We start from the raw sequence: 26,032 nt of genomic DNA on the forward strand, positions 1-26,032 counted from the left end.
GTTGAAGTTTATGACAACATTATGTGATATCTCCTGGGCTTTCACAGTCTATCACCTTTTGCAGCTCACTCTTAATGCCCTGTGTCATAAACGACAGAGTGCATCTCATTTTACAAAGGGGAAGAGGGAAAGAAGTCCTATGTAAAAACTCCAGTTGCAAAGGGTTTTCACATGCTGAAATATACAATTGTGAATAGGTCCACTGAGACTTTTGGTAGCAGCAGCTCTGCCTGTTTTGAGGCATGAGTGATTTCTACAGCATACCCCAGAGACCTGATTTCCCAAATCAAATTAGCAAAGCAGAAATGCGGCAACATCTGTGCTCCAGGGTGGGATCAAGGTGCAGATGGAGCACATATTCAGGTTTGGTGGGGTTGTCTCTGGTCTTCCTATTTAGATGTATTTATTCAGTGCTATTCACTGATGTGTCTTCACAGGACCGTGCTAGAGACATAACACTTTTCAAGAGAAGTTGCAGAACAAAATGCTCTCTTCTTGTCCATCCCATTTTGGAGGAAATAAAATGCAAAAAACTGTATGTGCCAGCCAAAACCATTGCAAGATTCTTCATTCAAATGAAAGAGGTCCTTCCGATGGCAAGTGGCGTTATAATTATAGACTAGAAAAGAGCAAGATCAGCAGCTGCTGCTGCTGCTGCTGCTTGCGTTTGTTCCCTGTGTAACTGACAGGACAGAGTACTTGGCAAAAACAGACTTCCAGAAGTGGAAAGACATTTTAACCCCTGTTCTTGTCAGTCCACTCCTCTTAGGGCTCAGCAGCAGCAACCCCTTGCTTCAGGTTAGGGGAAGAGCAAGGTGATTATTGCAGATCTGAAGGGGACTTGGTTTAGGACGTCTGAGAAAGAGGAAGGGTCCAGGATTTGCCTTCGGGCTTGGATTGCTGAATCAAAATAGCAGGTCAGTGAATACAACATAAGCTTAATATATTTTTATAGCTGGCTTAACTCAAATCTCTCTCACTCACTTTCTCTTCTATGCCATAAACTAAAAAATAAGGTAAACAATGATAAGGGGTAGGTCTGCCTTGAGGTACTATTTATTTATACATTCTGTAATGTGCCTTTTGTGGTCAGTTAAGAAACACTGATAGCTGTTATTTTTTACTGTGGTTTCTCTCTGAATCCTAATGCATCCTGAAATTCTCAGCCAGGCAAAAATCCCATTTACAGTTGGGTTCAATATTAATGGAGAGGACACACTTATATTTTAGCTGTTTATGCCTTAAGTCTTTTGATGATCTTAGCAAAAGTGGAGTAATATATAACTCAGATTTCAGTCTGTGCTTGAGAAAGTTTCAGAAAGGAAATAAACACTGAGTAAAAAAAAAGCAGCATCGTAGATATGAGTCAAGGTCTCTACAGGCATCAAATGGGCATAACTTATGTTATGTCCTCAAAACTCACAAATCCATACCAGCAAAAAGCCTAGCCCTATATCTGCTGATGAATTTAAGGGCAATGTGATTAATAGGAATGTTTTTCATGACACCGGTGCCTGTGGTATCTGATCTAATGTACTCTGTCCTTCTTCTGCCCTGGCCAAAAGAGTGCTCAGGAAGGAATGTGCTGGGGGGCATCATTATGCTTTGCTCTTCCTGTCTGTCTCAATTTTAGCTTTTTAATTTCCTGTAGCCATAAGTAATGTAGGAAGGACTCTCTGCCAACATGCTCCCCGTGAACCAAGGGCTTGGGACCCACCGTGCAACAGCCAGAGTCAGTGCAAGGCTTTACACCAAAACTTGTCGTTGCAAAGGGAGGCTGTACCTAAATGGTTGTAGTTGTTCTCAGAGAAAAAAAACACAAATGCAGATATAAATTTGTGTTTGTTGTCTTGAGAAATGTAACCAGACAAACACATAGCTGTCTTTCATAGCTTTGTATAGGCTAAATTGTTCTATAATCACCTAATCTGACCTAATGTATATTTTAAGACATTGAATTATATTATCCTGAAGTCCCTATATGAACCCAATGGTAAATGTTAGGGAAAGCATTTGCTTAGCAGGAAGATAAAACAGAGTGTACCACAGGCAAGGCAAGGCAAAGAAACGAAGGCACCAAAACCTAAAATTGCTGTAACAGCCCCACTTTTCTTTGCCCCATTTCAGAGGCAGAAAGAAAAAAGCAGGGGCAGCCAGTATCTTCCAAGAGTTTCTGTTCAGAGTCAAGGGCATTAAGTCCTAAGGGATGGCTGGAGTGTGATTAAGTGAAATATAATTGCTAGAATCAAGCAGACAAATTGCATTTCATGGATAAAACTCTCTTCTCCCAGTCTAATGTATGGGGAAATATTCTTAATCCTGATTCCTGTTATCACCACAGCTCTCCATTTGTGGCCAAAGCCCATCCACTAGGCCTTGCAAGACAGGATTTGCTTCAGGTCTGTAGAGAAGGTAGACCCATTTTGTCCAGCTTAACTACTGGCTACTTAGTTTCTGGCTCTTTGCAGTCTCAGATACCTGGGAGGAATGAATCCTTCCTGAACCTCCTATGCAGAAACCAAGGGTCATGGTTTTGACACTAATCACTGCCTTCCTGCAGCGCTGCAGATTCTGCGAAGGTGCTGCAAGCAATCTTTTTTCATCTATGGCCCACAACACAAGAGACCTCATAGAAAGTTTAACAGATGCCCAGATACCAGGGAAGACCAGCAGAGCCCCTCAGCCCCTGTATGTCTCAGTTATGTGAATTTTTCCTGAAGGTCATCTTCTGTCCTACAATTTGCCCTCAGCTTAAAGATCCTAAACAAGAGGGTGACTATCCAGTCCCCTGTTCTGATATTTGGCTGCCCCCACAGTTAGCAATGTATGTTTTGTTTCATCCTGCATTTGTCTAACTTCACCCTCTCGTTGTGACCCTGTGTTGTGCTGAGGGTCCGGGTTCTTGCCAGGCTATAAACCCTCCCATTATCAGACATCTTTTCTAGATCTAAGTCCCTACATTCAGTCATTCCTACTGGAGATTTCCATTACAAAGTGGATATTAATGGGGAGATAGAGACACACTTGTTGGTGATATGGCTTAAACACATACTCCACAGCATCAATGTGCAAAGTCTAAAGGCTCTTACAGCAATTCCAGGAAGCACAGTGTATTTTTAAGCATTTTTTTTACCCCATTCCTCCCCTATAGCCTACCCACAGATTTCTTTCATCGTTTATAAAGCCCTGCTCTGCTGGAGAACGGAAATCTTTGCCTCCATTTTCTTAAGCACTGCGTCCTGACCACAAGCTTTTTAGCAGACAGGACTGCATTTCCATGCCAGTCTGACAGGTTGGCTCTTGCATTGAACTTCTTGGAGTACAACAATGACAACAAAAAATTTAAAGGTCTGTGCCAAGGCTCAGGAAAAGAAAAACTATCATTTGGATTCTAAACACCAAAACCCATACTTCTTTAAAAAAAAACAAACCTAAAATAATCTTCAGGCCCATGCTGGCAAATATTGAGTAGTCATTCTGCAGAGGAAAAGAGACAGTATGTCAGCAGTACAAGGCTTATGGTGTCTTTTCCCTGCTGATTTCCTTGGTGACTACAATAAGAAGTGGCACTTTTACAGCTGAATTTTAATGGCTTACTTTATGCTCTGCATCAGAGACACAGCCAAGATGCACAAAATACTACCAAGTTATCTATTAACTAGGAGTTCAGATTTTTCTCCTCCCTCCCTCCAATAAATTTGCTACAGTGGCATCACAAAAATATAGACAAGAATCATATTTGTGATACACAGTAACTTTCTTGAGATTTTGAGCTTGTCTTAATTACTCTCTTTCTTGCATGCTGTATAAAACTTCTTCCATCCACATTTGGAGTTAAGATTTGTGTTGTAAGCACACAGAATTTCCTGTAGCATTTCCCTACGCTGGGTAAGCAAGTACCAAACCCAGCACAATTTACCTGTGTATTTTCAGTAGTACTTTAATTACACTGTGTCTCACCCTACCTACCCAAGAAGCCCTATGGCTTGTTTTGCATGGCCATGCAATGCTGAAGTCTTGACGAGTAAGTCTAGCTGCCAAGGAGAGAAATAACAGCATTCCTCAGCTGATTTCAGCTGCTGTCGTAACTGTTAATGAAAGAGGCAGTCTCCAAATCTCATTTGGTTTTGAAATGATTATAATTACTATAGCCAGCTAAAAATACTGGCTGGAGATGTACATGCATTTGTGGAATTTAGCTTTACTTCTCTTACCAAGAAGCTGAAAAGTTTTGAAAAAAAATTTTAAACAAATTTGCTTCCCATTCTTCATTCACGCTAGAGTGGAGCAAACTGAGAGTAAGCAGAGATTTCAGAGGTGTAACATGTCCCTGCCACTGCCACCCAGGAAGGTGGCCACATTCAGTGCTAACTGCTGGGTTTGGGTGGTCATTGGTGCAAAGCCCAAATACAGCCTTGCATCGGTCGATCTCAACAGGGCTTGCAAGATTTTCATTTTTTCCCTCCCTTTCTATATATATATGAACACAAACACCATGTATTTGTGTACACATTCAATTATATATTTAAATTTACATGTATATCCATGTATCTATCTATACAAGGGTACATTCAGGTTAGGATATGCTGTCTAAAATGTTGTTGGTGTCCTGCTTCTCTTCTACCGTTTCTAGGCCCAGCCTACCAAGACGATGACAGTCACTTATTCCAGCAAAGTAGCAAATGCCACTTTCTTTGGATTTCACAGATTACTCCTAAGGTGGAAAGGCAGCATCTACAAATTGCTGTACAGAGAATTTATTGTTTTTGCTACTCTTTACACAGCGATAAGTGTATTATACAGGTACACTCTTTCCAATTCACATCTCATTAAATGTTATACTGAAATTTCAGACCTCCTTGTGTTAGGCTGATGAATGATGGGGGGAGGTTACTATTTACTTATTGTCTTTTCCTTGAACATTTTCTAACGTGCTTACCTTTCCATGTTTACTTTAAGGTTCCAGAGGAAGTACCTAAGGTGTCAATACTGTTTATCATATTCAGCTGATTGCACTTTTAGCCTAGCATTGAGCAACCGTCCCACTGAAGTTAGACTAAATAAAAACTCAAAGCTAGCCTAGGTTATACAGCTTTTGTCATTCTGACATTGTGACATGAGCATGCCTCCCTGCTTTAGGTCATAGGTATAGACCTTTTGTTCTCCCTGCAGAACTCTGTTTTGGTTGCTTGGTGGGAATATAACAACCTTGAGAGGTAATAATTTTAGAGTGAAGTTATATAGCCAGAAAAAGCAAAGTTTTGCTTAAAGCAAGGAAGGCATGCAAACTTGATTTTTAAGCTTGCAGAGAACCAAGGAAAACTGCCTGGAAGCCGGACGTGGTTATTATCTGTGTGTCATCCAGCACCCAGGAGGAACACAATAGAAGAAGAATTGCTTTTTCCACCAAGGTGTGAATTAAACACCTGTATGACAGATGCAATGCATCAATTAGTCCAGTGAAACTTTTAATGGATGAAGTACATTACATAGAAGTATCAAAATTATGGTTCCATTCTTACCATGATCTGTAATTAGATCTCTGCTTTTTATTGGAAGCAAGGAGGAAATGAGCTTCAGTTTGTCTCTGATTAATCACTATTTTTTGTTCAGTAATCTATACCTGTAAACAAAGAAAGAAAATTATGGCATTAATATATAAAGAAATAACAGAATCTCACGGTTATTTAAATTAATCTAGTTTTACTGAAATGTCAGGCAATAGAAGACCATGGTAAATACACCACAGAAAGCTTTCTATATGTGCTCCAGTTTTTATTGCACAATTGTAAGCAAAACCCACCAAGTACTTGTTATATGTTCCTTTTATAAGAAATGAAAGAATAACTGTAATACCTACACAAATGAAAAAAAAATTATATTGAAGCTTGTATTTCACTAGGTATCTTTTCCCACGGGCAGAAGCTGCCATGGTCCATTTGCTATCATTTGGTGAATATTTTCCTCATTGCAAAATAAATACAGTTGTATTTTAATCTTGTGCAAAAGAAAAATTTCAGAGTAAGAATAAAAAAAACTGTTGCAGCAATGTAACATTTTCAAATCGGAGGAATTATATTGGTAACTTTTTGCAATTCAAGCAGACCTGCACATTTCCATTAAGTACCACTCTGAAAAAGGAGAGTAAGCTCTACTTGAAGACTTAGACCTCTTTGGTCTGTATGGGACAGCAAACTGATTCTCCAGGCATATTGATCCAATTACTAGTGCCAGTCAAATTAGTCCTGAGAGAACTAAAAAGACTAGGGAAAAATACTGTTGTCTCCTCCAGGCTCCTTAATACATGCTAAAGTGTTCAGCCTTTACCTTTAAGAATTTGCTTGAAGACATTAGCCAAGGTTGCTCCCCAGTGCACATATCTGATTATTTATACGTTTGCACTTAGTAGCTAGTGCCAGAATATTATGCAAGGACAGATAACATTTTATTTTTGCTGCAGATTTTTTCTTACAGGTAGCCAAAAACGGTTCTTTGAAAAATTATCAATTTACTGTGACAAATATGCTGAACAAATCCCAGTAACTTTCGTGCTTGGTAAGTACCAGTTAAATGTGAAATTATTCTCCAACTCTGTTCAGGCATTTTGTGAATGTTGGTGCATGGAAGTGTTTCAGAGCTGAGGGGCATGTGGGAGGTTAGAGGTTCACAATAAATCACCCGCTTCCAAAAGGTCTCCTCAAGTTCAAGTTGCTTTTGTCACATCAACATTTATGCTCATGTTCTTAATATATATTCTTATATAGCGAAATAGATTTCCCTATATTTAGATCTAGACGCATATATCTAGATCTAGATCGTGCCCACTAATACCGATACCTTGTACCTGATCTTTCGATGAACTAAATCCACCCTAAGTTTTACTACAGAAGAGGAAATTTGGAAGTTCGTGGGTATGAGATACTCAGCTGGAATGTACTGTTACACTGCAATGTCTATTAAATAATTAGTATTTATTGTATCCTGGGTTTTGGCATTGCTTATTGCATTTATTCTGGGAAATGTAGCAGCTTAGCTGTGTGAACAATAGTCTGCAAACTAAAATTAAAGTAACTGAAATCCCGATAGGCACTGGATGTTTTTTCCTTCTAACTCTCAGGTTTCTACGTTACTTTGGTGGTGAATCGCTGGTGGAACCAGTTTGTGAACTTGCCATGGCCGGATCGTCTGATGTTCCTCATCTCCAGCTGTGTCCAGGGCAGAGATGAGTATGGGCGCTTGCTAAGGAGGACTCTCATGCGTTATGTGAATTTAACATCTCTGCTGATCTTCCGCTCTGTGAGCACAGCTGTGTACAAAAGGTTCCCTACCATGGACCATGTGGTAGGAGCAGGTACTGGAGTTTGCCTCCCCACAATTGCTTTCCTTTCCCTCAGAGGTAGGGGCTCAGGGAGGGAAGGAGCCAGCCTCATTTTTCTTTCCTGTGGCCCCATGTGTGCCTCATACTAACCCACGTCAAAGCAATCATCTTTTAGTTAGTGACTTAAATGACGTAACCTTAAGAGTGCATCTCTAATGTTCTTAAAGTCTTCATCTAGCAACACTGTTGCAGAATTATTGAGGGATCAGGGGCATGGATCATTGATAGAATTACGGGATCAATAAAAGAACTATACAAGCAATAGGCCTGCAAGCAAAAGGCCTGTGTGTGAGAAAAACTCTGCATGAGAAAAATCCCTGTGAGAACCAAGCTGGGAACAAGAAGGGAGTCTTGAGAAGGTACAGCTGTGTAGATAAGACCGGGAGAGAAGGGAGGTGAACTCTGAATTCTTTTAATCATAACATAACTGTAGAAGCTTGCCAGTGTAAGTCCAATTATGTAGACCCAGAAATGCGCTTTGGTAAGTTTTGGGCCACTTAAGAGTTAACAAGCTGGTATGCTATATAAGTGCCTCTGGATTGCTAATAAACGGAGTTTGCTCTTATCAGCCACATTGGTTTTGGACTGCAATTTTCTCCCTCCGCCGGAGCCACCAGGCCTTTTTTCAATTCCAACACAACACCATAGAAATCAAACAAGTTTGGCACTCTTACATGAATCTGCTTTCAGACATCATGGAGGCAATAGGCCTGCCCCAAACACTCAGGTGTATGGAGCAGGTACAACATTCTCTAAAGCACAAAAAATAACAAAGTTGTGATATAGCATGATGCAGTAGGAATGGTGACTTGTTATATGGCTCTGTCTCAATGTCTGGGCTATAACCTGGTCTGGTGTATCAGAGACTGATCTCTGAAGGCACTTCACAAGTACAGCTTTATCTCAATTTTTTTAAGTAGACTGTATTTTAAATAGATTGTACATTTTAAGTGTTGTGATTTACTCAAAAAAACCTTCAACCCCAAGGGTTTTTTATTTAAATTGAACACCTTACCTTAAACTTAGTTTTTCAAGGATAAATATACTAAGTATTAAGTATGTCTTTGTTTTCTGTTTCTTTCAATAACACAGTGAGTGTGATGATGGTGAAGAGAGTTCAGTCATGTAACACTTTGATTGTCTATCAAAGACTGGCTGCTCAGTATTTAAAGGCAAGGTGTGACACTGTGCCTTCTGACTGGCATGGTCAGTGTCAGAAGTAGAATACCAATGCAAAGATAATGGGGATCTGTTCCAAATAGAAGTCATGTTTTCTACCGAATGTCTTGAATTTCTTACAATTATTCCTTTGGCAGAAATTAGTAAGCAAAGTTGTAGCAAGTTAAAATATGCAGTGTGTATATACATATACACATTTCAAATATGTGTGAGAAGCTTGGGATATTAAAAAAAAAATTGCAGGCAGAATGCACCGATCTTACTGAAAAAAGAAAAAACCAAACCATTTTTGTTGGATTCATTGAATTTTAAAGCTCTCTTCCTTGTGCTGTTCAACAAAACTGTTTACCTGAGCCTGTGAGAGGTCAAGGAAGCTTCTGTCACTCTCCCCAGCAATCTGCTTCTTCTGCACACTGGAAAATTACAACATTTCCAGGCAGCTAATCCAGCTCTGCCTCCCCATTGCTAAAGACAATCTGTTCCAAAGATACAGAATGTCACAGTGTTGTACCAAAATTGTAGACTGGAAAGCAAGTTTTGATTGTTGGTTTTTTTAACAGTGAAAAATCTTCTACTATAAACTGTGTATATAAGTATTGATAGTGTAGTCAGCTCTGTATTTCAGTACATAATTTGTAACTTTTAATGCATATTGTGCTGCAGAATTTTTATTGATGCAGTACTGAGTGTTTGAGGGTATATTTTGCTCCTATTAACATCCAGTGACTTAGACAATACTCTGAAATCATTCCCTCCCTAGCTCCCTGTGGCATTGCATATCAGACTGCATGGGAGAGAAGCATTTAATATGAACATGAACAGCACAGATCTGATGCAGGACAGTCACCATTGAAACAACTTGTGACAATCTTGCATTTTTCTGTCAAACTGAGAACTGCCACAACATAACTATTGCTACATACTTCTTTTTTCAGCAAACGAACTGCTTAAATTCAAAGATCTTAAATTTAAGAACAGTGCCATGATAATCTAGTCTGACTCATCTGTAACACAAGGCACAAAAGCTTGCTAGCAGCATCCTCTATCACGCTGCAATTTCTGACTGAGCTATAATACCTTCTAGGAATATAATCAGCCCAGATTTAAAATTCAGATGGATATACTGGAGGCTACACTGCATCCTAGGTGAACAGACATTCACAACAGTGAACTTGCTGTTGAAGAGTGACATTTTATTCTCAGTCTGAACTTGCACAGTGTTATTTTGTATTCACTGGATTTTGTAATAGGTTTGAGTTCTTTTTTTAATTAGAAGGAAACATAACTTTTCTCTCGATAGTTGCCTGTTAGCAGACTGCATAAAGGCTTGAATGAAACTCAGGAGCTTCACCAACTGTAGTCAAGACTGTAGTCTTGAGTGCTGGACCTTCCTTCTGACTCTTTTTCATCTTTTAACACTTTTTATGGAACTGTAGACAGTAGATGCATGTAGATTCACTCCTTTATGATGCTGAGTGCTGGGGCACATATGCCATGAGTGTCAAATGTCCAGCAGCCGTTCTGAGCCTAGCAATCCTGTTGGCTGCAATGTGCAAGAGGGAAGTTAGATGCTGAAGAACACATCTCTTAAAAAACAGAGTAAAGAGTGAGCAGCTGAGCAGAGAGCAGCCCAAAAGAGCTGATGGGAAGTGCTGAAGAGAAACATGAGGTGTGAGCTCAGCAACATGAATACCTACGGATGGCTGAAGTCTGCAGTCCCAAATCCTCTACTGGAAGGAGGCACCTAAATTAACCCTTTCCCACATAACACAGAACCAGAAAATGAAATGTCTATCTACTTGATCATTTTCCTTCTTCTCTTATCACTATACCAAAATATTTAGTGTGAATAACCTGAACCAGTCTTGTCTCAAACCACTGAGTTTCAACAGGAGAACTGAATATTCTTTGAATCACTTAAGGGAGAGCATGAGTGATTTTTTTCCAGCCAGGCTTGTGTTCTCATCAATAATTTTCCTGTAAGGTCTCTTTGGCTGACACTGTTCACATTAGTGTCCTTTGATTATTTATTGATTGCACTCCATGTCACTCTTCTCATCCTTTCACAAGGATTCAGTGCCCTGTCATTCCTTAGATCATCCTTTTCAAGATCTTGGCACAATATTTGACAAATATTTCCTGTTTTCTGGAGCTGCTCCAGTCTTCCAGTGCTTGTCAAAACCAGTGTACTTGTTTATAGAGTTTCTTGATTAATTCTTTGAATACTCCTAAATAAAAATAGCATGACCATATTAAGAAACCATGTAATTTTAATAGCTGAGGTTTGATATCCTCCCCTGTATTTGATGGAATATAAGGTGTTTCTTTACCACTGCAATAACAGCGAGATATTCTCAACTGTATGTTGTCTGTATTGCCAGCAGTAAGAGCAATCCAGAATTAGTATTTTCTGCAATAAGAATACTAGGCATTATTAATATTCATCAAAGAGAATATTTAATCAATATTAACACAAAGACTTTAATGTCAATTTGAACTTTATAATTAAAAGCACCATACTTTGTTGGGCTTTCCTGAACAAAAAGTGCTCCGTTTCAGTGGAAAGTTGAACTGATCCTTGCTGTTCTTTGTCACCCCCTCAGGCTGTGTCTTTCCAGAGCCTCCAAGTGACTTGCATCCAGTGTTTACTCCAGATTCAATTTTTTGTTTTTCTATCTGTTGTTTCAGCCTGACAGAAACATCTTTTCCTGTCCTGTAATGAGCAGGCTGGCCAGACAAAAACTAAAGGCAGCCTGAAAGACTAACTTTCAGGAGTCAGGAGTCATGACTAGCAGGTTAATTTGTCTGGTTGCCTGATTATTTCTGTGAAGTTGATTATGAGAGATGGCTGTAAAATGCCCAGGAAACTTTTAAAAGCTTTATGTTATTCTGTTCTCAAATTCTATGATGCTGCATGAGTACTGTGTCTTGCTGCTGAATATTTCCTCTTCCACAGTATTTTCTGGCCAGTCCTTGCCTTCCTTCTCAGTAGTTACAGTATTTCATACCTCCTGTGTAGTGTTGTTCCAACTGTACAATAATGACATTTCCCTCAACAACAAAATATTTAAGATCACTGTGTTTAGCAAATCTCCTTTAACTTTATTCACATTTCTATGCAACACAACTGAGTTTCTATATATTTATTTGTCTGCTGCCTCATGTATCTTTAGCAATGTTAGCAATAATGGACATATCCTTAGTTACTAGTTGGAGTCTACTGTCAATTCCCTTACTGGATTTTCAGCATTCAAACTTGTAATTGATTGGCTGAGCTCTCTATTTTGAGGCTGTCATGTTACTAACTTTGTCCTGTTTCAGAGCTATGTCAACACAACAAAAGAAGCTTTATACCCACCCTGATAGATGTCACAAACGTGAGCAAAAACTAAGATCCTCCAAACATGATGATTGCTCCAATATCAAAAAATCCAGGACTTGGAAAAAGGAAAATGTGAATTTTCTGGGGTTGTTTTTGTCAAAGCCTGGGTGGAAGGAGTACAGCAGAGCAGAGTTTTCTTCCCCAAGGGGGAGGAGGTGTTGCTTCAAAAGCCAGCTGCTCCCATGCCAGTCCCAGGCAGTGATTGGCTCTGGTGCAGGATTTGTCACACGCAGCCCTGGCTCCCGTGTTATGTGACCTTGGACTTGCTTGCAGCAGGGGGAAGCAGGGCTTCACGAGGCAGGGGAACTCTTCAGGAAACCTAATACCTTCCCAGCACCCCAGCAAGACAAGTTGCCAGGCGGAGAGCAGCTTCAGCCTGCAGCCCCACAGCATGTCACCTGGCCCAGTGTCCACTTAGCAGCGGGATTTCTGTGCATGATTCCCTCTTCATCTCTTTGCACGCCTTCATAACCCAAACGAAAACATGAAACAATCTGTCAGGAAAGTATTTCACTGGCAGAAGGCACACTCTCTGTTGGGCTCTGTTTCATGCGTGCACTTGTATCCACTGTTGCTTGCTCACTGCTTTGCAGATTTAACAGAAAATTATTAGATTCAGGTCATGTAATTGCCCTTACAATGTATGTCGAAATGCTTCTGAAAGCCATCATTGCTGAAAAGTGATTGTATCTTGACTGATATATCCAGTTCCTTATTTTACTGAAAGTAGAATAGGAAACTAGAGAGTAATTTGTACAATTCTCAGTATTCTATGTATCTACCATATGTCAGCAGTTACATATGAGAACACAGTGATAGCAAATTATTGCCTGTGTTGGTAAAGAGGAATTTAACATAGGTAATTAATGCAAAAAGAAGTTGTTTCAAGAGAGACCTGTCCTGGAAAAAAAAAAAAAAAAACAAAAAGAGGAGGTTACAAGTTAGAATTATAAGTTGTGTTTAGCAGGATTCTATGCAAACATTACATCAACAGATAGAAACATATTCCAAATTTATAGTATCAATAGCACTGAAGGCACAGAATAAATGAAGGTTGTTTCCATTTTTTGGTAAACAGGTTTTATGACAAGATATGAAAGAAAACTTTTTGACGACCTTAAGTCTCCACACCTGAAATACTGGGTCCCATTTGTCTGGTTTGGAAATTTGGCATCGAAGGCACGAAAAGAGGGAAGAATTCGAGACAGTGTGGATCTGCAGACACTGATGAATGTAAGTAGCAAAAGTAAATCTACAAAAAACTAATCCAAAATTGCTATGTGGTAGCTTTTCACTTACATAATTGATTCTATTTAGTGTGCACAAGTCTCCTGTGTCATCTAAATGACCTTACTCAGGATTTATCCCACTTTTCTTTGTGTACCAATGTACACACAAAGCAGCGTTCCCTGGGATTTTTTTTTAGTATGACTAAGAAGGTATTGAAAGAAGCAACAAATTGATGGGTAAAAAATTGTTGTAACATCACTGTAAATTCATACTTGTTCCATTGCTGAGAATATGAGAAATGAGAATAATTTGGCATTTTGAAGATTTTATTATCAGTTTCAGAGACGATAATCTCCCTGAATATTTCATTAAGTGGTAAAACATCCTTTTTATGATATAATATATTCTCTTTCATGTATCACTAGACTACGGATAAGATGGAAACAGAAGATGAATTGTGAAGAAATACAAAGTATACTAAGCACTCCAACTCCATAAACCAAGTCAATATTCAAATGGGGTGCTGGGTACAGTTATAGTATCAATTTATATAAACTGTACTTTCTTTTCTCCCTGTCTTTTTATATGTGCAAAAATGAACTGTAACAAAATATTTATAATTCAGAATTGTACCCCACACAATTATATTTTGTTGTGGTTTCTTGCTGTTTGTGGCTTTTTTCCCCCTCTTAGGAGATGAATAAGTACCGGTCTTGGTGTAGTCTTTTGTTTGGTTATGACTGGGTTGGAATTCCACTGGTCTATACCCAGGTACTGAGCTATTATTCTGTAAAAAATTCAAAACACAATTTCCATAAAAGGGGGGGTTGGTACAAAACATTCATGGTATAAAATATTCATAGTCTTAACCAGAATCTCTGAGATATTGAGCATGAGTTCACTCATGCAGGATTGTGGAGGCCTGGCTAACTATTTAAGGCATATTTAATGCAGAGATGTTCTGAAGATCTTGCATAATTTGGAAGAGGGAAGCACCGAAATGTTTTTATGTTTGCTGAGTGTTCTTCCTGGTCATAATTATTCCTGTGGCCTCTGTATGTGCAATACCTCCTACAGATTTATAAATTATACGGCAAAAGGCAGTCAAAGGCCTTTGGGTATGTGTTGCCTTATGCATAAGACTGTATTATTCCATTATTTCAATGAAGTTCTGTTCTTTGCAGGTTGTTACTCTCGCAGTCTATACTTTTTTCTTTGCCTGCCTGATAGGGCGCCAATTTTTGGATACTGACCAAGGGTATCAGGGACATGACTTAGATATTTACATTCCAATCTTCACACTGCTGCAGTTCTTCTTCTACGCAGGATGGCTCAAGGTAAATTAGTTTTCTGGAGAGGTGATGGGGGAACCCTCCCTGGGGGTCTGGTCAAGGTGTCAAGATATATGACACACATGGAAAATCACCAGTGAATACTGAAGTTACACCAGAGGTGAATTCAGCCTGAAGTATTCTGTAGTCATGTAGAAATATCATGCAATGCATTTTTAATTCCACCTGAGAGACTGTATGGTAAGAAATGGCCGTGAATATGAAAGAACCCATTTTAGTAGTACCAATGCAGCCACAACTCCCCAAGGGAGTATTACTCCCACAAAAATCAGGTCTCAGGACTTGAACTATAAAGTGACAGAAAAGAGATTAAAAAAAAACTTTCTCCCACTCCATCCTGCAATGAGAAAATATGGCTGCAGACCTGGCATCAGCTGAAAGGGACTGAATGATACTTTCCTCTTATGATCAAAGCCAGTAGTATCTGCTGTTAGCCTCATCAGATGCAGGTAATTAACAGTCCTCAGTTCCAGAGGGCTATGAAAGAGTGACAGACAATATTGGCTAGAACTCTGCTGCATAAAAATGTTCATTAAAAAGAAGAGTTATAGAGGAATTGGATGCTGTCCATCAGCCCATTGATGACTGCTAGGCTAACATATCACAATCAATCTGATAGTGGAGTTATTAAGCCACATACCTCAAGGTGGTTCTCTCCTCTGCAATAAACTAACTGGAAAACAGTTTCAAATAAAAAGCAAATTGTTACACTGGGGTCTATGCACATTAAGATTTCCTTTTGTGTTTATTAATCATGGCTGAAAACATACAGCTATCTTGTCTGTTAGAATATAAATTGAACAAAGTTGGCCAGTTTTAGAGACACCTTCCTGCAGCCAGCTCCAAAGGGCAGAGTAGAGAAGGCAGCACACCGAGCTGGCAGATTGTGAGGAAAAGTGAAGCACCTGCAGGACAAGCCCCTCTAGTCCTGTGTCCTAGGAAATCGGGGGAAAGGGATTTTGCTGCATAGGGACCAGCCTGAATGGGAGCAGAAGAGAGAGGAAGGGAGGCTGGTACAGTGAAGGTAGCAACTTCTCCTGGAGAAAAGTGAGGCTTTATCTCTAGGCAGTGTCTTCCAGGGTTATACTAGATGGTTAAAAACTGTAAGCTGTTCCTCTTGACTGCCCTGCTGGTGCTCCTGAGAGGAAATGGGTTTTCCTTCTTCAGCACCCAAGGATGTTAATAGCATCTCTTCCAGTTAGGCTCAGAGCTTTCAGCCAACTCCTGCCTGTGGCAGGTATGAGGTGCCATTGTAACTGAAAAATCTTCTGCATAAGGAAATGAAAGGGAGGAGAAGAAGTTTTAAAAAGCTAATTTAATATCAGCAGTGTTTCCTCAGACTGAAGGTTTGTCCAAACCTTCAGTGCCCCAAGTCAGGAAATTTTTGTCTTGAAGGTTACAGCCAGTTTCCGGCTGAGTGTGTTGGACTTTGGCTGCCAGGCAGCAAAAAGGGCCCTGAGATATTGACTTCCAGTAACTTGGCAATTCCTCAGAAATAATGGGTAAACTGAGCTCATTCCTTGGCCTCAAGCCTGGTCTGTTATTCCTATAATACAGGGCCAAAGTTTCCCATTACATGAGACATTTCTAAATCCCCATTTTCATTACAGGGGCAGATGGACTGTCCAAATACAGAGTTTAGTTGTCCAGCACTATATTCCTTTCTGGAGAATAAAGTCATGTCTCACATGCCAGGACCAGGTCAGCCAAAAAAAGGCCACCATTGTTGTTTACTCTGTCCCAGTCCTGTTCACATTTTTAAGCTGATGTGATAGGTTTTATGGTGGATTTTTGGGTGGTGATCTGCTGGTTTACATGAAGCTAATTCATGTCTTCCCTGGAAAGCCACAACACAGACTGTGTTCTGGTTCCTTCCTATTGCAGCTGTACCCAACATTTAATACCATGTCAATGAATGTGAGCAGAGGTGACCCCTGTCTCCTTTCACTCCTCCCACCTTACAGGTGTTTTTGTAGTGTTAACCTACTCAGCCGTTCTTTTGTTGTGTGTCAGTGCTGGCCTGGGAAGTGGTGGCCTCGGACAGTCAGCAAGTGCTTATCCACAGATACAACCTAGAGGCATGTAGGAAAAATATCCAGGGAGCAACCACCTTACAGCTGTAAGTTATTTAGATCATAGCTGTCCACAGTGAGGTTAATGAACAGGAGTGTTTAATCATACAGTCGCTTTACCCATATGCACATTAAACCAAGGACCTGACTCCTGCTCCTGTGCATGGCCCTGATGACAACTAGGAAGGTTTGGAAGGGTTATCAAGAATGTGATCAGCTTCAAAACCAGGGATTAAAAATATAAACAGAAGGAGAAAAGCATGGAGGAGAAAGGAAATAGAGAAGCAGTCTGAATTTCCTAAAACTTTTTTTTTCTATTTAATATTTTTTTCCTCCCACAGCAGCTATGTGCTTACTCCCTGCAATGTACTTTAGTGATTGTGGGATGGGGGGCAGTCTTTGGGTTTTTTCCACTGGATGTGGGCAGCCAGAGAGGGTTCCCTTTACAGACTAGTTCCCAGACAAAGGTGCCTCACCATGAAGGTGTCTCAGCTCACTGTTTGATTGTGTCCTCCACAGGATGAACTTCTGTCCTGCAGTTTCAACCACTTCAGGTACAGAAACCCAAACCAGCAGGCTGAATTAAAGAACAGACTCGGATTCTGTCTCTTGGATTTGGCTAGCATGATGCACAGAGTTGACTTGAGTAAAGTTCTTTTGTAGGCTGCTTTTTCTCAAAAGCCTTGGAAGGTTGCCATCAGGGTTAACCCCGATAAAGAAGCAGGGGCTGAGGGCTGAGGTGGAGAGATGAGCTCTACTCCCTCCAGCAGAGTCCAACTGCAAGGCTTGGGAATACTGACCCCACGGGCTGGTGGACTATTGCAGACAATAGTGCAATAACAGCCTCTAGCTGCTAAACCATTCATTTTAATGAGCCAAAGACAACATTAAGGAAAGGTAATGACTATTGTATGTGACAATTACCTTGGTCCAGACATATCTCAGTTCCCAGTAGGCCAGTGCTGACGATTATGATTGACAGCACCAGCGAGGCACAGAGATATGAATCTATAGTGAAAGCAAGCTGTTCCTTTGCTAGGCTGGCAGAACCATCACACAGAGCTCAAGCTATGATTGCAAGTGACAGGCAGGGAGAGAGGGAAAAATCCAATCCTACTTTCTCTGCAGCAGTAGTTCTGACATGACATTCCAACCTCTCTTCACTGTCTCATTTTCTTTCCAGGTCGCTGAACAACTCATTAATCCGTTTGGAGAAGATGATGATGATTTTGAAACAAACTGGTGCATCGATAGAAATTTACAGGTTGCTGTTGTTATTTCTACTTCCAGCTCTACCATACGTTATCATTACATCTAATACAATGTCATATATAGAGGAACAAATTAGGGCAACAAGTGTCAGCAAAACATACTCTTTCCCTGAAGGTTTACCTATGGCTGTGATCCACAGAGTTTGTTTTTACAAGCTAATTCGTCTTGATTTTGGTATTTGGCATTTAAAATGCCTGAATAAGCATGCAAACAGCTGACCTTAAATTATAAGATCACTCTATGCCTGGAAAAACTTGTAATGTAGGTCAATCCTGCAAAATCCAGAAGCCATTCCCGCATAGATAAGAACATGTTTTGCTAATCTGAATGTCTTGAGATTAAAATACTGCACATGAACCTTCCTTTAAAAAGAAAGGCAGCAAAAATACTAAAAAAGACCAAGCAGGGCCCCGAACTAATAAGCAGGGCCAGTACCATGATTCATGTTCTGATGCTGCCAGGCACGGCAGTATCCATGGTCAGCACAGGAGCCAGTGTCCCCAGTGGCAGGAGCTTTGAGATGACAAGGGCACGTGTTTATTGCAGGTACCCCTGATTCCCAAAGAGCCCTGTCTGTTGTGCTGTGAAGGAGCTCAGAGACATGAGGAGGTCTCACAGCACCTGCTGTTCCCCTTGCATAGAGCCAAGCACAGGGCTGGCTGAGCTGCTGTCGGACTCCACTTCAGCAAAGCAGAGCCCAGGAGTTAGGGGGAGCAAGGGCCAAACAAACCACCAAATTAAGCAAAATAACCAAAGTAATCAGTGCAGGTACGTGCAAGAGTGGGAAAGGACTTCACACCGACAAAGATGCCCTCTGGCTTAGCACCACTTCAGGGTATTCATGCTACTGTGCCTTAGAGCCTGTTGTGTAAAACTTATTAGAAGAATATTCACATACTTGATTCAAAATGTCTTAAAATGGCAATGAAACCTATCAGAAAGATTCTTGACCTCTGGACATTTAAGGAACACGTGTAATACTTTACACAGACTTTCCATAGCACATGAAGGATCACATTTAACTCATTATATATGTGGGAAGGACTTCAATCTGGCATAAATATCTTTGCAGTACAGAAGACTCAAGTTATGATAAAATTTATGCTTTCATGAGTATAGGCAGATATAGGGGGATTATTTTATCATACTGAGTCTCTTCCTAATGCCCAGGCCATCATACACAGCTTATGTTAAAGGGTTTCTGAAAGAAATGTTGACCCAGGGAGTATAAAGCAGACTATTTCTTATACTGCACTATGTTGAAAGTGACATGATTTATACAAAAAAAATCTAAGGTTTCACTTCTGGCGGTGGATGAGATGCACATGAACTTGCCGAGGATGGAGAAAGATATTTACTGGAATGATACCTCTGCCCGGCCACCCTACACAAAAGCAGCTGCTGATTACTGTATTCCTTCATTTCTTGGATCAACTATTGAAATGGGGTGAGTGGCACTAAGGGTCCTTAATGCCATCAGAAAGATCACCACCCCGACAGCCCACGCTGATTGGCAGACAGTCAGTGCAGGGATGCGGGCTCTGACAGTACTGCAAGAGGGCAAGGTGGAAATGGAAAAAGAAATTAGATGGGAGTGGACAGGCTGGTATTGGTGGGATGATGTCTCCAGCGGTCCATGTGTTCATCCAAATTGTGCATGCATATCTTAAATTGTATAACCAATAAATAGAGCGTGTTTGCAGGGAGGGTTTGTTGATAGCCTCTGAGCACAGGATGATACCTGAAGACAGTGACTGACTTCTCTTAATAGTGCTTTCTTTACTACAGCTTCTTCATGCATCCCCAGTTAGTAAAATAGCTATTTCTTTGACAGTTAAAATCAGTTCAGATTTTTGTGAAGATCAACAAGAAGTCATCTTAAATGTTGTATGACTTTTCATCTGCTAATAATCTAGGCATGGAAGTTGAAATGGTCAGATTTTGTGAGGGTATGAAGAGGATTTATTTGCAGAGATCAGCAAAGAACAATGGTTAGAAAGAAACATAGAGGGTATAGGATTGCCCCCTGTTGTCAGGATCTATATGAGAAATCAGTGATAGGCAAGTTAGCTTAGAAGCTGTTAGTTTAAATACTTGTGACATGCTGTAATATAGGCAGGTCAATAAGTATAAAAATATCATGCCTGAAAAAATACCAGGCAAGTAGATGTTCTCATCTGAAAATCTTTTTTAAAACTTTACAGAAGCCATTTTTTTAACTTTAAAAATTATCTCAAGATATTTACAATTTTCCCATCATTTCCCACCATTATCAAAATAAAATGTCTTTAATTTTTTGTTTCATTTGGCCTCAAAATTGTGGTTTTCTCATTTTTGTTCCTCTTATTTTTTCATTTTTGCATGCATTCTACTACAAAGGACAATGGTTTATATGAGTTCCTTTTATCACATACCGCCTTTTCAGAAGTTATTTCCGTGTGGAAAAACCATAAAATGGCAAAAAGAAAAGTAAAGAAGAAAGTAAAAAAGTAAAGAAGAAAAATTCATAGAATGTAATTCATTTTAAGGCAATTTCTAGGGGGAAAAGGTGGCAAAGAAGAAACATCATTAAGTCAGCAAACAATTTTTTAATAAGAAGTACTTCACACAAAAAAATTAAGGAAGGAGTGAATGAAAAGTAGCTCCCTGATAGCCCCTGTGGAATGCAAACAGCTCTGATGTGTTGATTTTTTTATTAATTATCTTCTCATCTGAACCACTTCTCTGTTTGTATCTCTAAAAATAATGGGTAGATCTTATCAAATGTCAAAAACAAGCTCTAAAAATTCTTCCAAGTCCAAAGCAAATATATAAAGCTTGAGCCCAAAACCAAAGTCTTCTCCAGTCACCTCAAGCTAGCATCTGGAACAGGTTGCCCAAAGAAGTGGTAGATGTCCCATTCCTGGGAACATTCAAGGCCAGGTTGGATGGGACAATGAGCAACCTGATCTAGTTGAAGATGTCCCCACTCATTGCAGGGGGTTGAATTAGATGCCTCTAAAGGTCCCTTCCAACGCAAACTATTCCATGATCTTCACAAATGCTGGATGAAGATCCTCTGTCCCTCCAGGTTAGTGTTGCCTGCCTGTGCTCCTTGCCTCAGATTTGGCCCAAGCCCCTTTGCTGTTCTTGTCCTTAGGACAGGTAACTGGGCCCGTTTGGCTTGTCCGGCCTGCACTGAGTCAGTGACATGTACTGAATTGACTGGCACGTGCAGCAGTAGTTGTTCTCATGAAGCACCAAGGCTGTGCAGGAGAAGAGTACCGAGTACAGGTGAGACCTCCAGACACACTGTCATGCCCCAGAAGTAAGTGAGATTTGGCCATCTGAGTAATTTCAACATTTTTTGAAACTGTTGTCCTCTGTTTCCAGCAGTTGCTTTTTCACTGTTGTTATTTTGCCTGTAGGATTCTCCTGAAAAAGTAACTACAGCACCTAGTTCCTACTCCTTTCTCCCCTTTCCCTCACCCTTAGCACAAGCTTAATGATGTGGAGCTGCCTCAGAAGGCTGAAGCTCAAATATGAAATGGTGCTAGATGCCTGGCTGGACGCCCTCCCAGCCTGGTCCTTAGGAGAAGAGACACCTGGATGTAGAGAGTTCTCTGTGTGATCTGGCTGCATCAAAGGCACTGACACTCTTTCCTGGCACCCTCATCCTTTTCCTGCTTTTCTTTAGGGACACACTAGGGCCTTGGTTCCTGTGTCTTGGTTCCTCTCTCTGAAACAGAGGGATATATATGGGCACAGAAACCCAATGGTGCCTATATTTAAGTGACATCTACTACCTGGCTTTATTTGGCAGGCTGGCTGATACAGAATTCCTCTATGGGGAGGAGTGGCCTTGGGAAGAGGAGAAGCATCAGAGACAATATTCTGTTTTGAGAAGAGTCAAGAGGTTTCTCAGCGTCCATGAAGGTCCTTCGTACCCAACTCACCACCGCTACAGTCGGCAGACAAGTGAGAATTCGGTCTTTTTCCCAGCAGATGAAAAGGGGCACATCAGACGGCTGCAGGAAATGCACACAAGAGGGAGGCGCTCTACCTCAAGCTTCAAGAAGAAACATGAAGGAGTTAACAGAAGTAGCAGACTTCATGGTAGCCGAGAGCTTGGACCCATAACAGAAACCTCAAGGAACGAGGCACAGTTTGGTGACAGTGATACCTCATCCGAGACAAACAGGCCAGTTCCTGAGGTTATCATCTCTGAAGCCAAGGAGATTGCACCTGATATGCTGGACAAACCAGACCTGCCCACAGAGCGCTCTGCAAGCATGCCAGAAGAGAAGCTCCAAAGGATCCTATCTGAGGCAAATGTGGCCCTTCTGAACCAACACTTTTTCCCACCAGAAATGACTCCATACGTCTCAAGTTCAGACGTGCATCAGTCACTTCCTAGTGTGATAGGAGAGCCCAAACATGAGCCCCAGGTTAGTAACATAGCTGGTCTCATAACAGATCATGAGAGAAGCCTTCAGAGATGGAGTTTACCAAGCTTCCATAGTCCTAGTACAGCATCAAATGCTGGTGCTGCACCGCCTTCAACAAATTCTGGGACAACTTCACAACAAAGGACATTCAGTGATGAAAAAAATGTTACTTCTGCTTCTGCTGTGCAAACATTTGAGATGCAGGACTTATGGGAAAACCTGGACAGTAAAGAAACAGCCATAGTAGAATTTTCTCACGAGGAAAGTGAAAGAAAACTTTGACCATTCTTCCTCTGGGTTTGACTGAACTTCTTGTCTTCTCTTGTACATGGTTCTCACACAAATTTGCTGAAAGTGCAGAAGGGCAGACTCAATACTCAGACAAGTCACGAACAAGAACCAACAGAGGATTTGGGCACCTAAATAGGAGGTGACATACTTTAAGCCACTTGGTCACTGGCTTGAAATCTGTGACCCTGTGGGAAATACATTTACACAGAGAACTGGGAGCCTCAGGAGTGGGTGCAAATCCACTCAGCTGGTGTATATGGCAGCAAGCTGTGTAGGCTCAGCTAGAGGAAACACTAAGGTTATCAGAAGAGTGGGGGTGGTTCTGTCCACTTTGGATACACACTGAACTCTGCTGCCTTTGTCTGCTCCATCAGCTTGAAGTCCATGACATCCCTGTAAGATCCACCAACAGTTTTGGTTTCTGCTTATGTGGCTCAAAGGCAAGATGGTGGGCTCAATTCCCTTCTCAGCCTGAAGAGATTCAGCCCACCATCTCTCACTGCCTGAAGGGACACTTGAAAAATCGGGCCCCTCATTTGTGTAGGACAGTATCCTGCCCTGCTCCTGATGAGGCTATGCCACTAAAGAGAAGAAAAATTAAAATTATTAAATATTTAATTTCATTTTTAAAAATGGAAGGTGCAAAACAGCTGATGAGCTGGGCATGGGATGTCTGAGCCTTGGAGCACATATGTGGCATACCCAGTGACAGTCTATTGTAAAAGGAGGCTCTCAGGCAGCCTCCCTAGTGATGACAGGGCTTCAGCACTCTATCAAGAGCTGATAGAGCTGCAGGTGCTACTAAGCTTAGGGCCCCAGTCTTGTGGAGATCTCCAGCTGGAAGCGCACGGGCTGTGGTCATCCCAGGCAGAAAACAAAGTGGTCCATGGCTGCTAGCAAAATTGTTCTCCACTTCCTAAACCTCTCCCCCATTCCCATGCTTCCCAGATGTACCGCACACATACAAACCTGAGTCAGCATTAGGTGGCTCCTGCTACTCCAGGGGTGACCAAGCCACCTCCCTAAACCTCCTGGGAGTGACCTGGCCTTTCAGCTATGACTCCTGCAAGATGTCTCAAAGCAGGCCAGGAAAGCTGCCACAGCTCCTTGGTTTTGCTCTCACCCACATTTACCGAAGTGCAGCCTGGAGCATGTTGCCAGCATTCTCCCATGAGTGAGTATCCAAGTAGAGGGTCTCCCCAGACAAGGGAGAGACAAGGAAGCTCAGGGACTGGAACGAACAGAGAGAGGGGGAGACCAAAAGTTATGAGTCTGCTACAGCCAGCAAAGGCAGTATGGCTGCATGGACAGCAAGTCCACCCAGCCCTCTTGCTCAGAAGGGCGCACTTCAGAAAACAAACCGGCCTCTCTGCATGGGTAACTGGCAACACCAGTGGTTCCTGGGAGACTTTAGGACTCCCTGAAACTGGGAAGGGGATGAACAGACCTGCCTGCTCCTGCTCTTATGGCCAACAACTTAGGTGAGAAGCCCTTCTAGCAGGCTGTCACATACAGCAGGACTCCATGTCATCTGAGTAGGCTTTGAACAAAATCAACCACTCTCCTCACTTCTACTTCTTCCAGCTTTATTTCAGTCTGGGAATTGGCTCCTGCTGCTGTATATTAGGCAAGGTCTGAGCAGAGCCACACTCTCAAATCCTCCAAAGACACTAGACAAAAGCACATGTATCTCATTGGTTTAGGAAGCACAGGACACTTAGCCCAAGGAAGCACCATTTAAACCCACATTATGGGAATTCCAGATATGCAGAAAAGCCAAGCACAGATTTGTCAGGCACCAATGGACAGACTTCTTCACACCATGAGATGAGCTGACACTGGTGTCTGACAGCAGCTTATTGAAATTTGATCACAGCTTGGAGTCCAGTGTTCTGGTGCAACCTCACCCTTGCCACTCCACAAGTCTTCAGGCAATTCAAGTTGCTATGTTCAGGTTTGACCAACAAAATGAGAAACTCTATGGAGTGAAATTATACTGAAGTAAACAGCACCTCAGCCTAGGAGTCCAATTTTCTGAATGCCCCTTACCCAACTTCAGGAAGCATTCCCTTTTTTCGCCCAATTCCTTCTTTCTTCTTGTAGCTGAAGCCACAGTTTCCAATTAAATGTTTTCTCAATCTAATTGTATCTGCAATTGTCAAGGAACTTAATTTGCCAATGAGCTTAACTTAAATAAATGGCAAATTTTAAGTATCAACAACACATTTTTAAGGATAGCCAGACAGCTCCAGTCACACAGCTAGAAACAAAGTAAAAGTAACTGCTGCTCCCCTCTATAGCACTTTTTTAAAGTCAGGAGAGCAATACAAATTCCTGGGGAGTTTGGCCATACTCCTTCCAGCCGTGCATGTATAGGAAGAGCTTTCAGCAGCTGTGAAGGAAGCCTGGCCCATTATCTAGCTCTCTTCCCACAGTACATAAGCTTGAGGAGCTGTGCTTCACACTGTAAGGGAATTTAAGCCAGAAATAAGAGATGACTCTCAAGTGTCCACCACAAATCTGCACTGAGAGTCCAGTTCCACCATACCTCCTCATTCTACCCCACACAGCTTCCACCAGGGCTTAAGGTATTGGACCAAAGTGCTCTGTGTCCACAACCCAGACACCAGTTTGTTTCATTCCAGCACTGCTAAGCATCCCAGCTTCTCATCATCCAGCTCTGCTCATCTTCTTCTCAGCCTGGCCGCTGCCTAGGATGCACGCTGCTGCTTTCCACCAGGACATTAGACATCTGATCAGCAATGATTTTGCTACCTCTCCCACTCACTCTGTCAGCACTCCCTGGCCCTGAAACTGTGCTCATTATTTGATGGAGGTGAAGGTGGCCACACAGCAGCCATTAGGTAGGTAAGAGCTTCAGTTAAGCTCCACAGAGGTGTCTATTAGACATGTAGATGCATGCTAAGTTAGGAGTTACAGCTCTGAAGCCACACAATGCAATCTGTAATACACAACCAACATTTCACACAGTGGGCCAGCTCCACATTAGCTACAGTAATCTGTTAATTGCTTGTGAAGAAGCTAGTGCTGGGATGAGTTACCAGAAAAATTTGCTCTCCTTATTTACTCTGTTATCTCACTTTTTGCAAACATCTGTGGACTCTGATTTGTATTAAATTATCTTTTGGGATTATGGGTTCTCTTGGGCACTTCTCTCAGTAAACTATTTGCCATAGCATGGTAAATGGGTTATTTTAGCAAACCCAACAATCTACAATTCATGTTCACAGGTATATGCAATGTTCAATAAAGGCACGTTGAGAAACACCATCGTCCTGGTTGTACTGAACTCTCAAGAAACACTTCTGGCAAAGGTTTGACCTGTCGTGCAAATCAACTTGATGTCTACCAGGAACAGCAAGGAAGACTTATGGAAACTGGCAAAGCTGGAAAAGGATAGAACAGGGCCAGGATAGACAAGTAGGTCA

General features: G+C 41.3%; 1 protein-coding gene across 3 annotated transcripts; it reads left to right on the top strand.

Annotated features, from left to right (window-relative positions):
* The first annotated feature begins 707 nt into the window (after positions 1 to 707).
* BEST3 (bestrophin 3) lies at positions 708 to 25,890 on the top strand. Of its 3 annotated transcripts, XM_048300610.1 has the most exons (10): positions 708 to 917; positions 4,634 to 4,803; positions 6,461 to 6,555; positions 7,118 to 7,351; positions 13,018 to 13,172; positions 13,863 to 13,940; positions 14,354 to 14,506; positions 17,777 to 17,857; positions 19,161 to 19,312; positions 21,668 to 25,890. In XM_048300610.1, exons 2-10 carry the CDS (start codon positions 4,652 to 4,654, stop codon positions 22,572 to 22,574), a joined length of 2,007 nt encoding a protein of 668 aa, XP_048156567.1. In that variant the 5' UTR covers positions 708 to 917; positions 4,634 to 4,651; the 3' UTR covers positions 22,575 to 25,890. The 3 variants fall into 3 exon arrangements, with proteins under 3 accessions (XP_048156567.1, XP_048156568.1, XP_048156569.1); XM_048300611.1 differs by lacking the exon at positions 13,863 to 13,940; XM_048300612.1 differs by lacking the exon at positions 4,634 to 4,803 and having other exon boundaries at positions 837 to 917.
* Positions 25,891 to 26,032: the final 142 nt, after the last annotated feature.

Source organism: Corvus hawaiiensis, chromosome 4 (genome assembly GCF_020740725.1).
Source record: "Corvus hawaiiensis isolate bCorHaw1 chromosome 4, bCorHaw1.pri.cur, whole genome shotgun sequence".
Classification (NCBI taxonomy): Eukaryota; Metazoa; Chordata; class Aves; order Passeriformes; family Corvidae; genus Corvus; species Corvus hawaiiensis.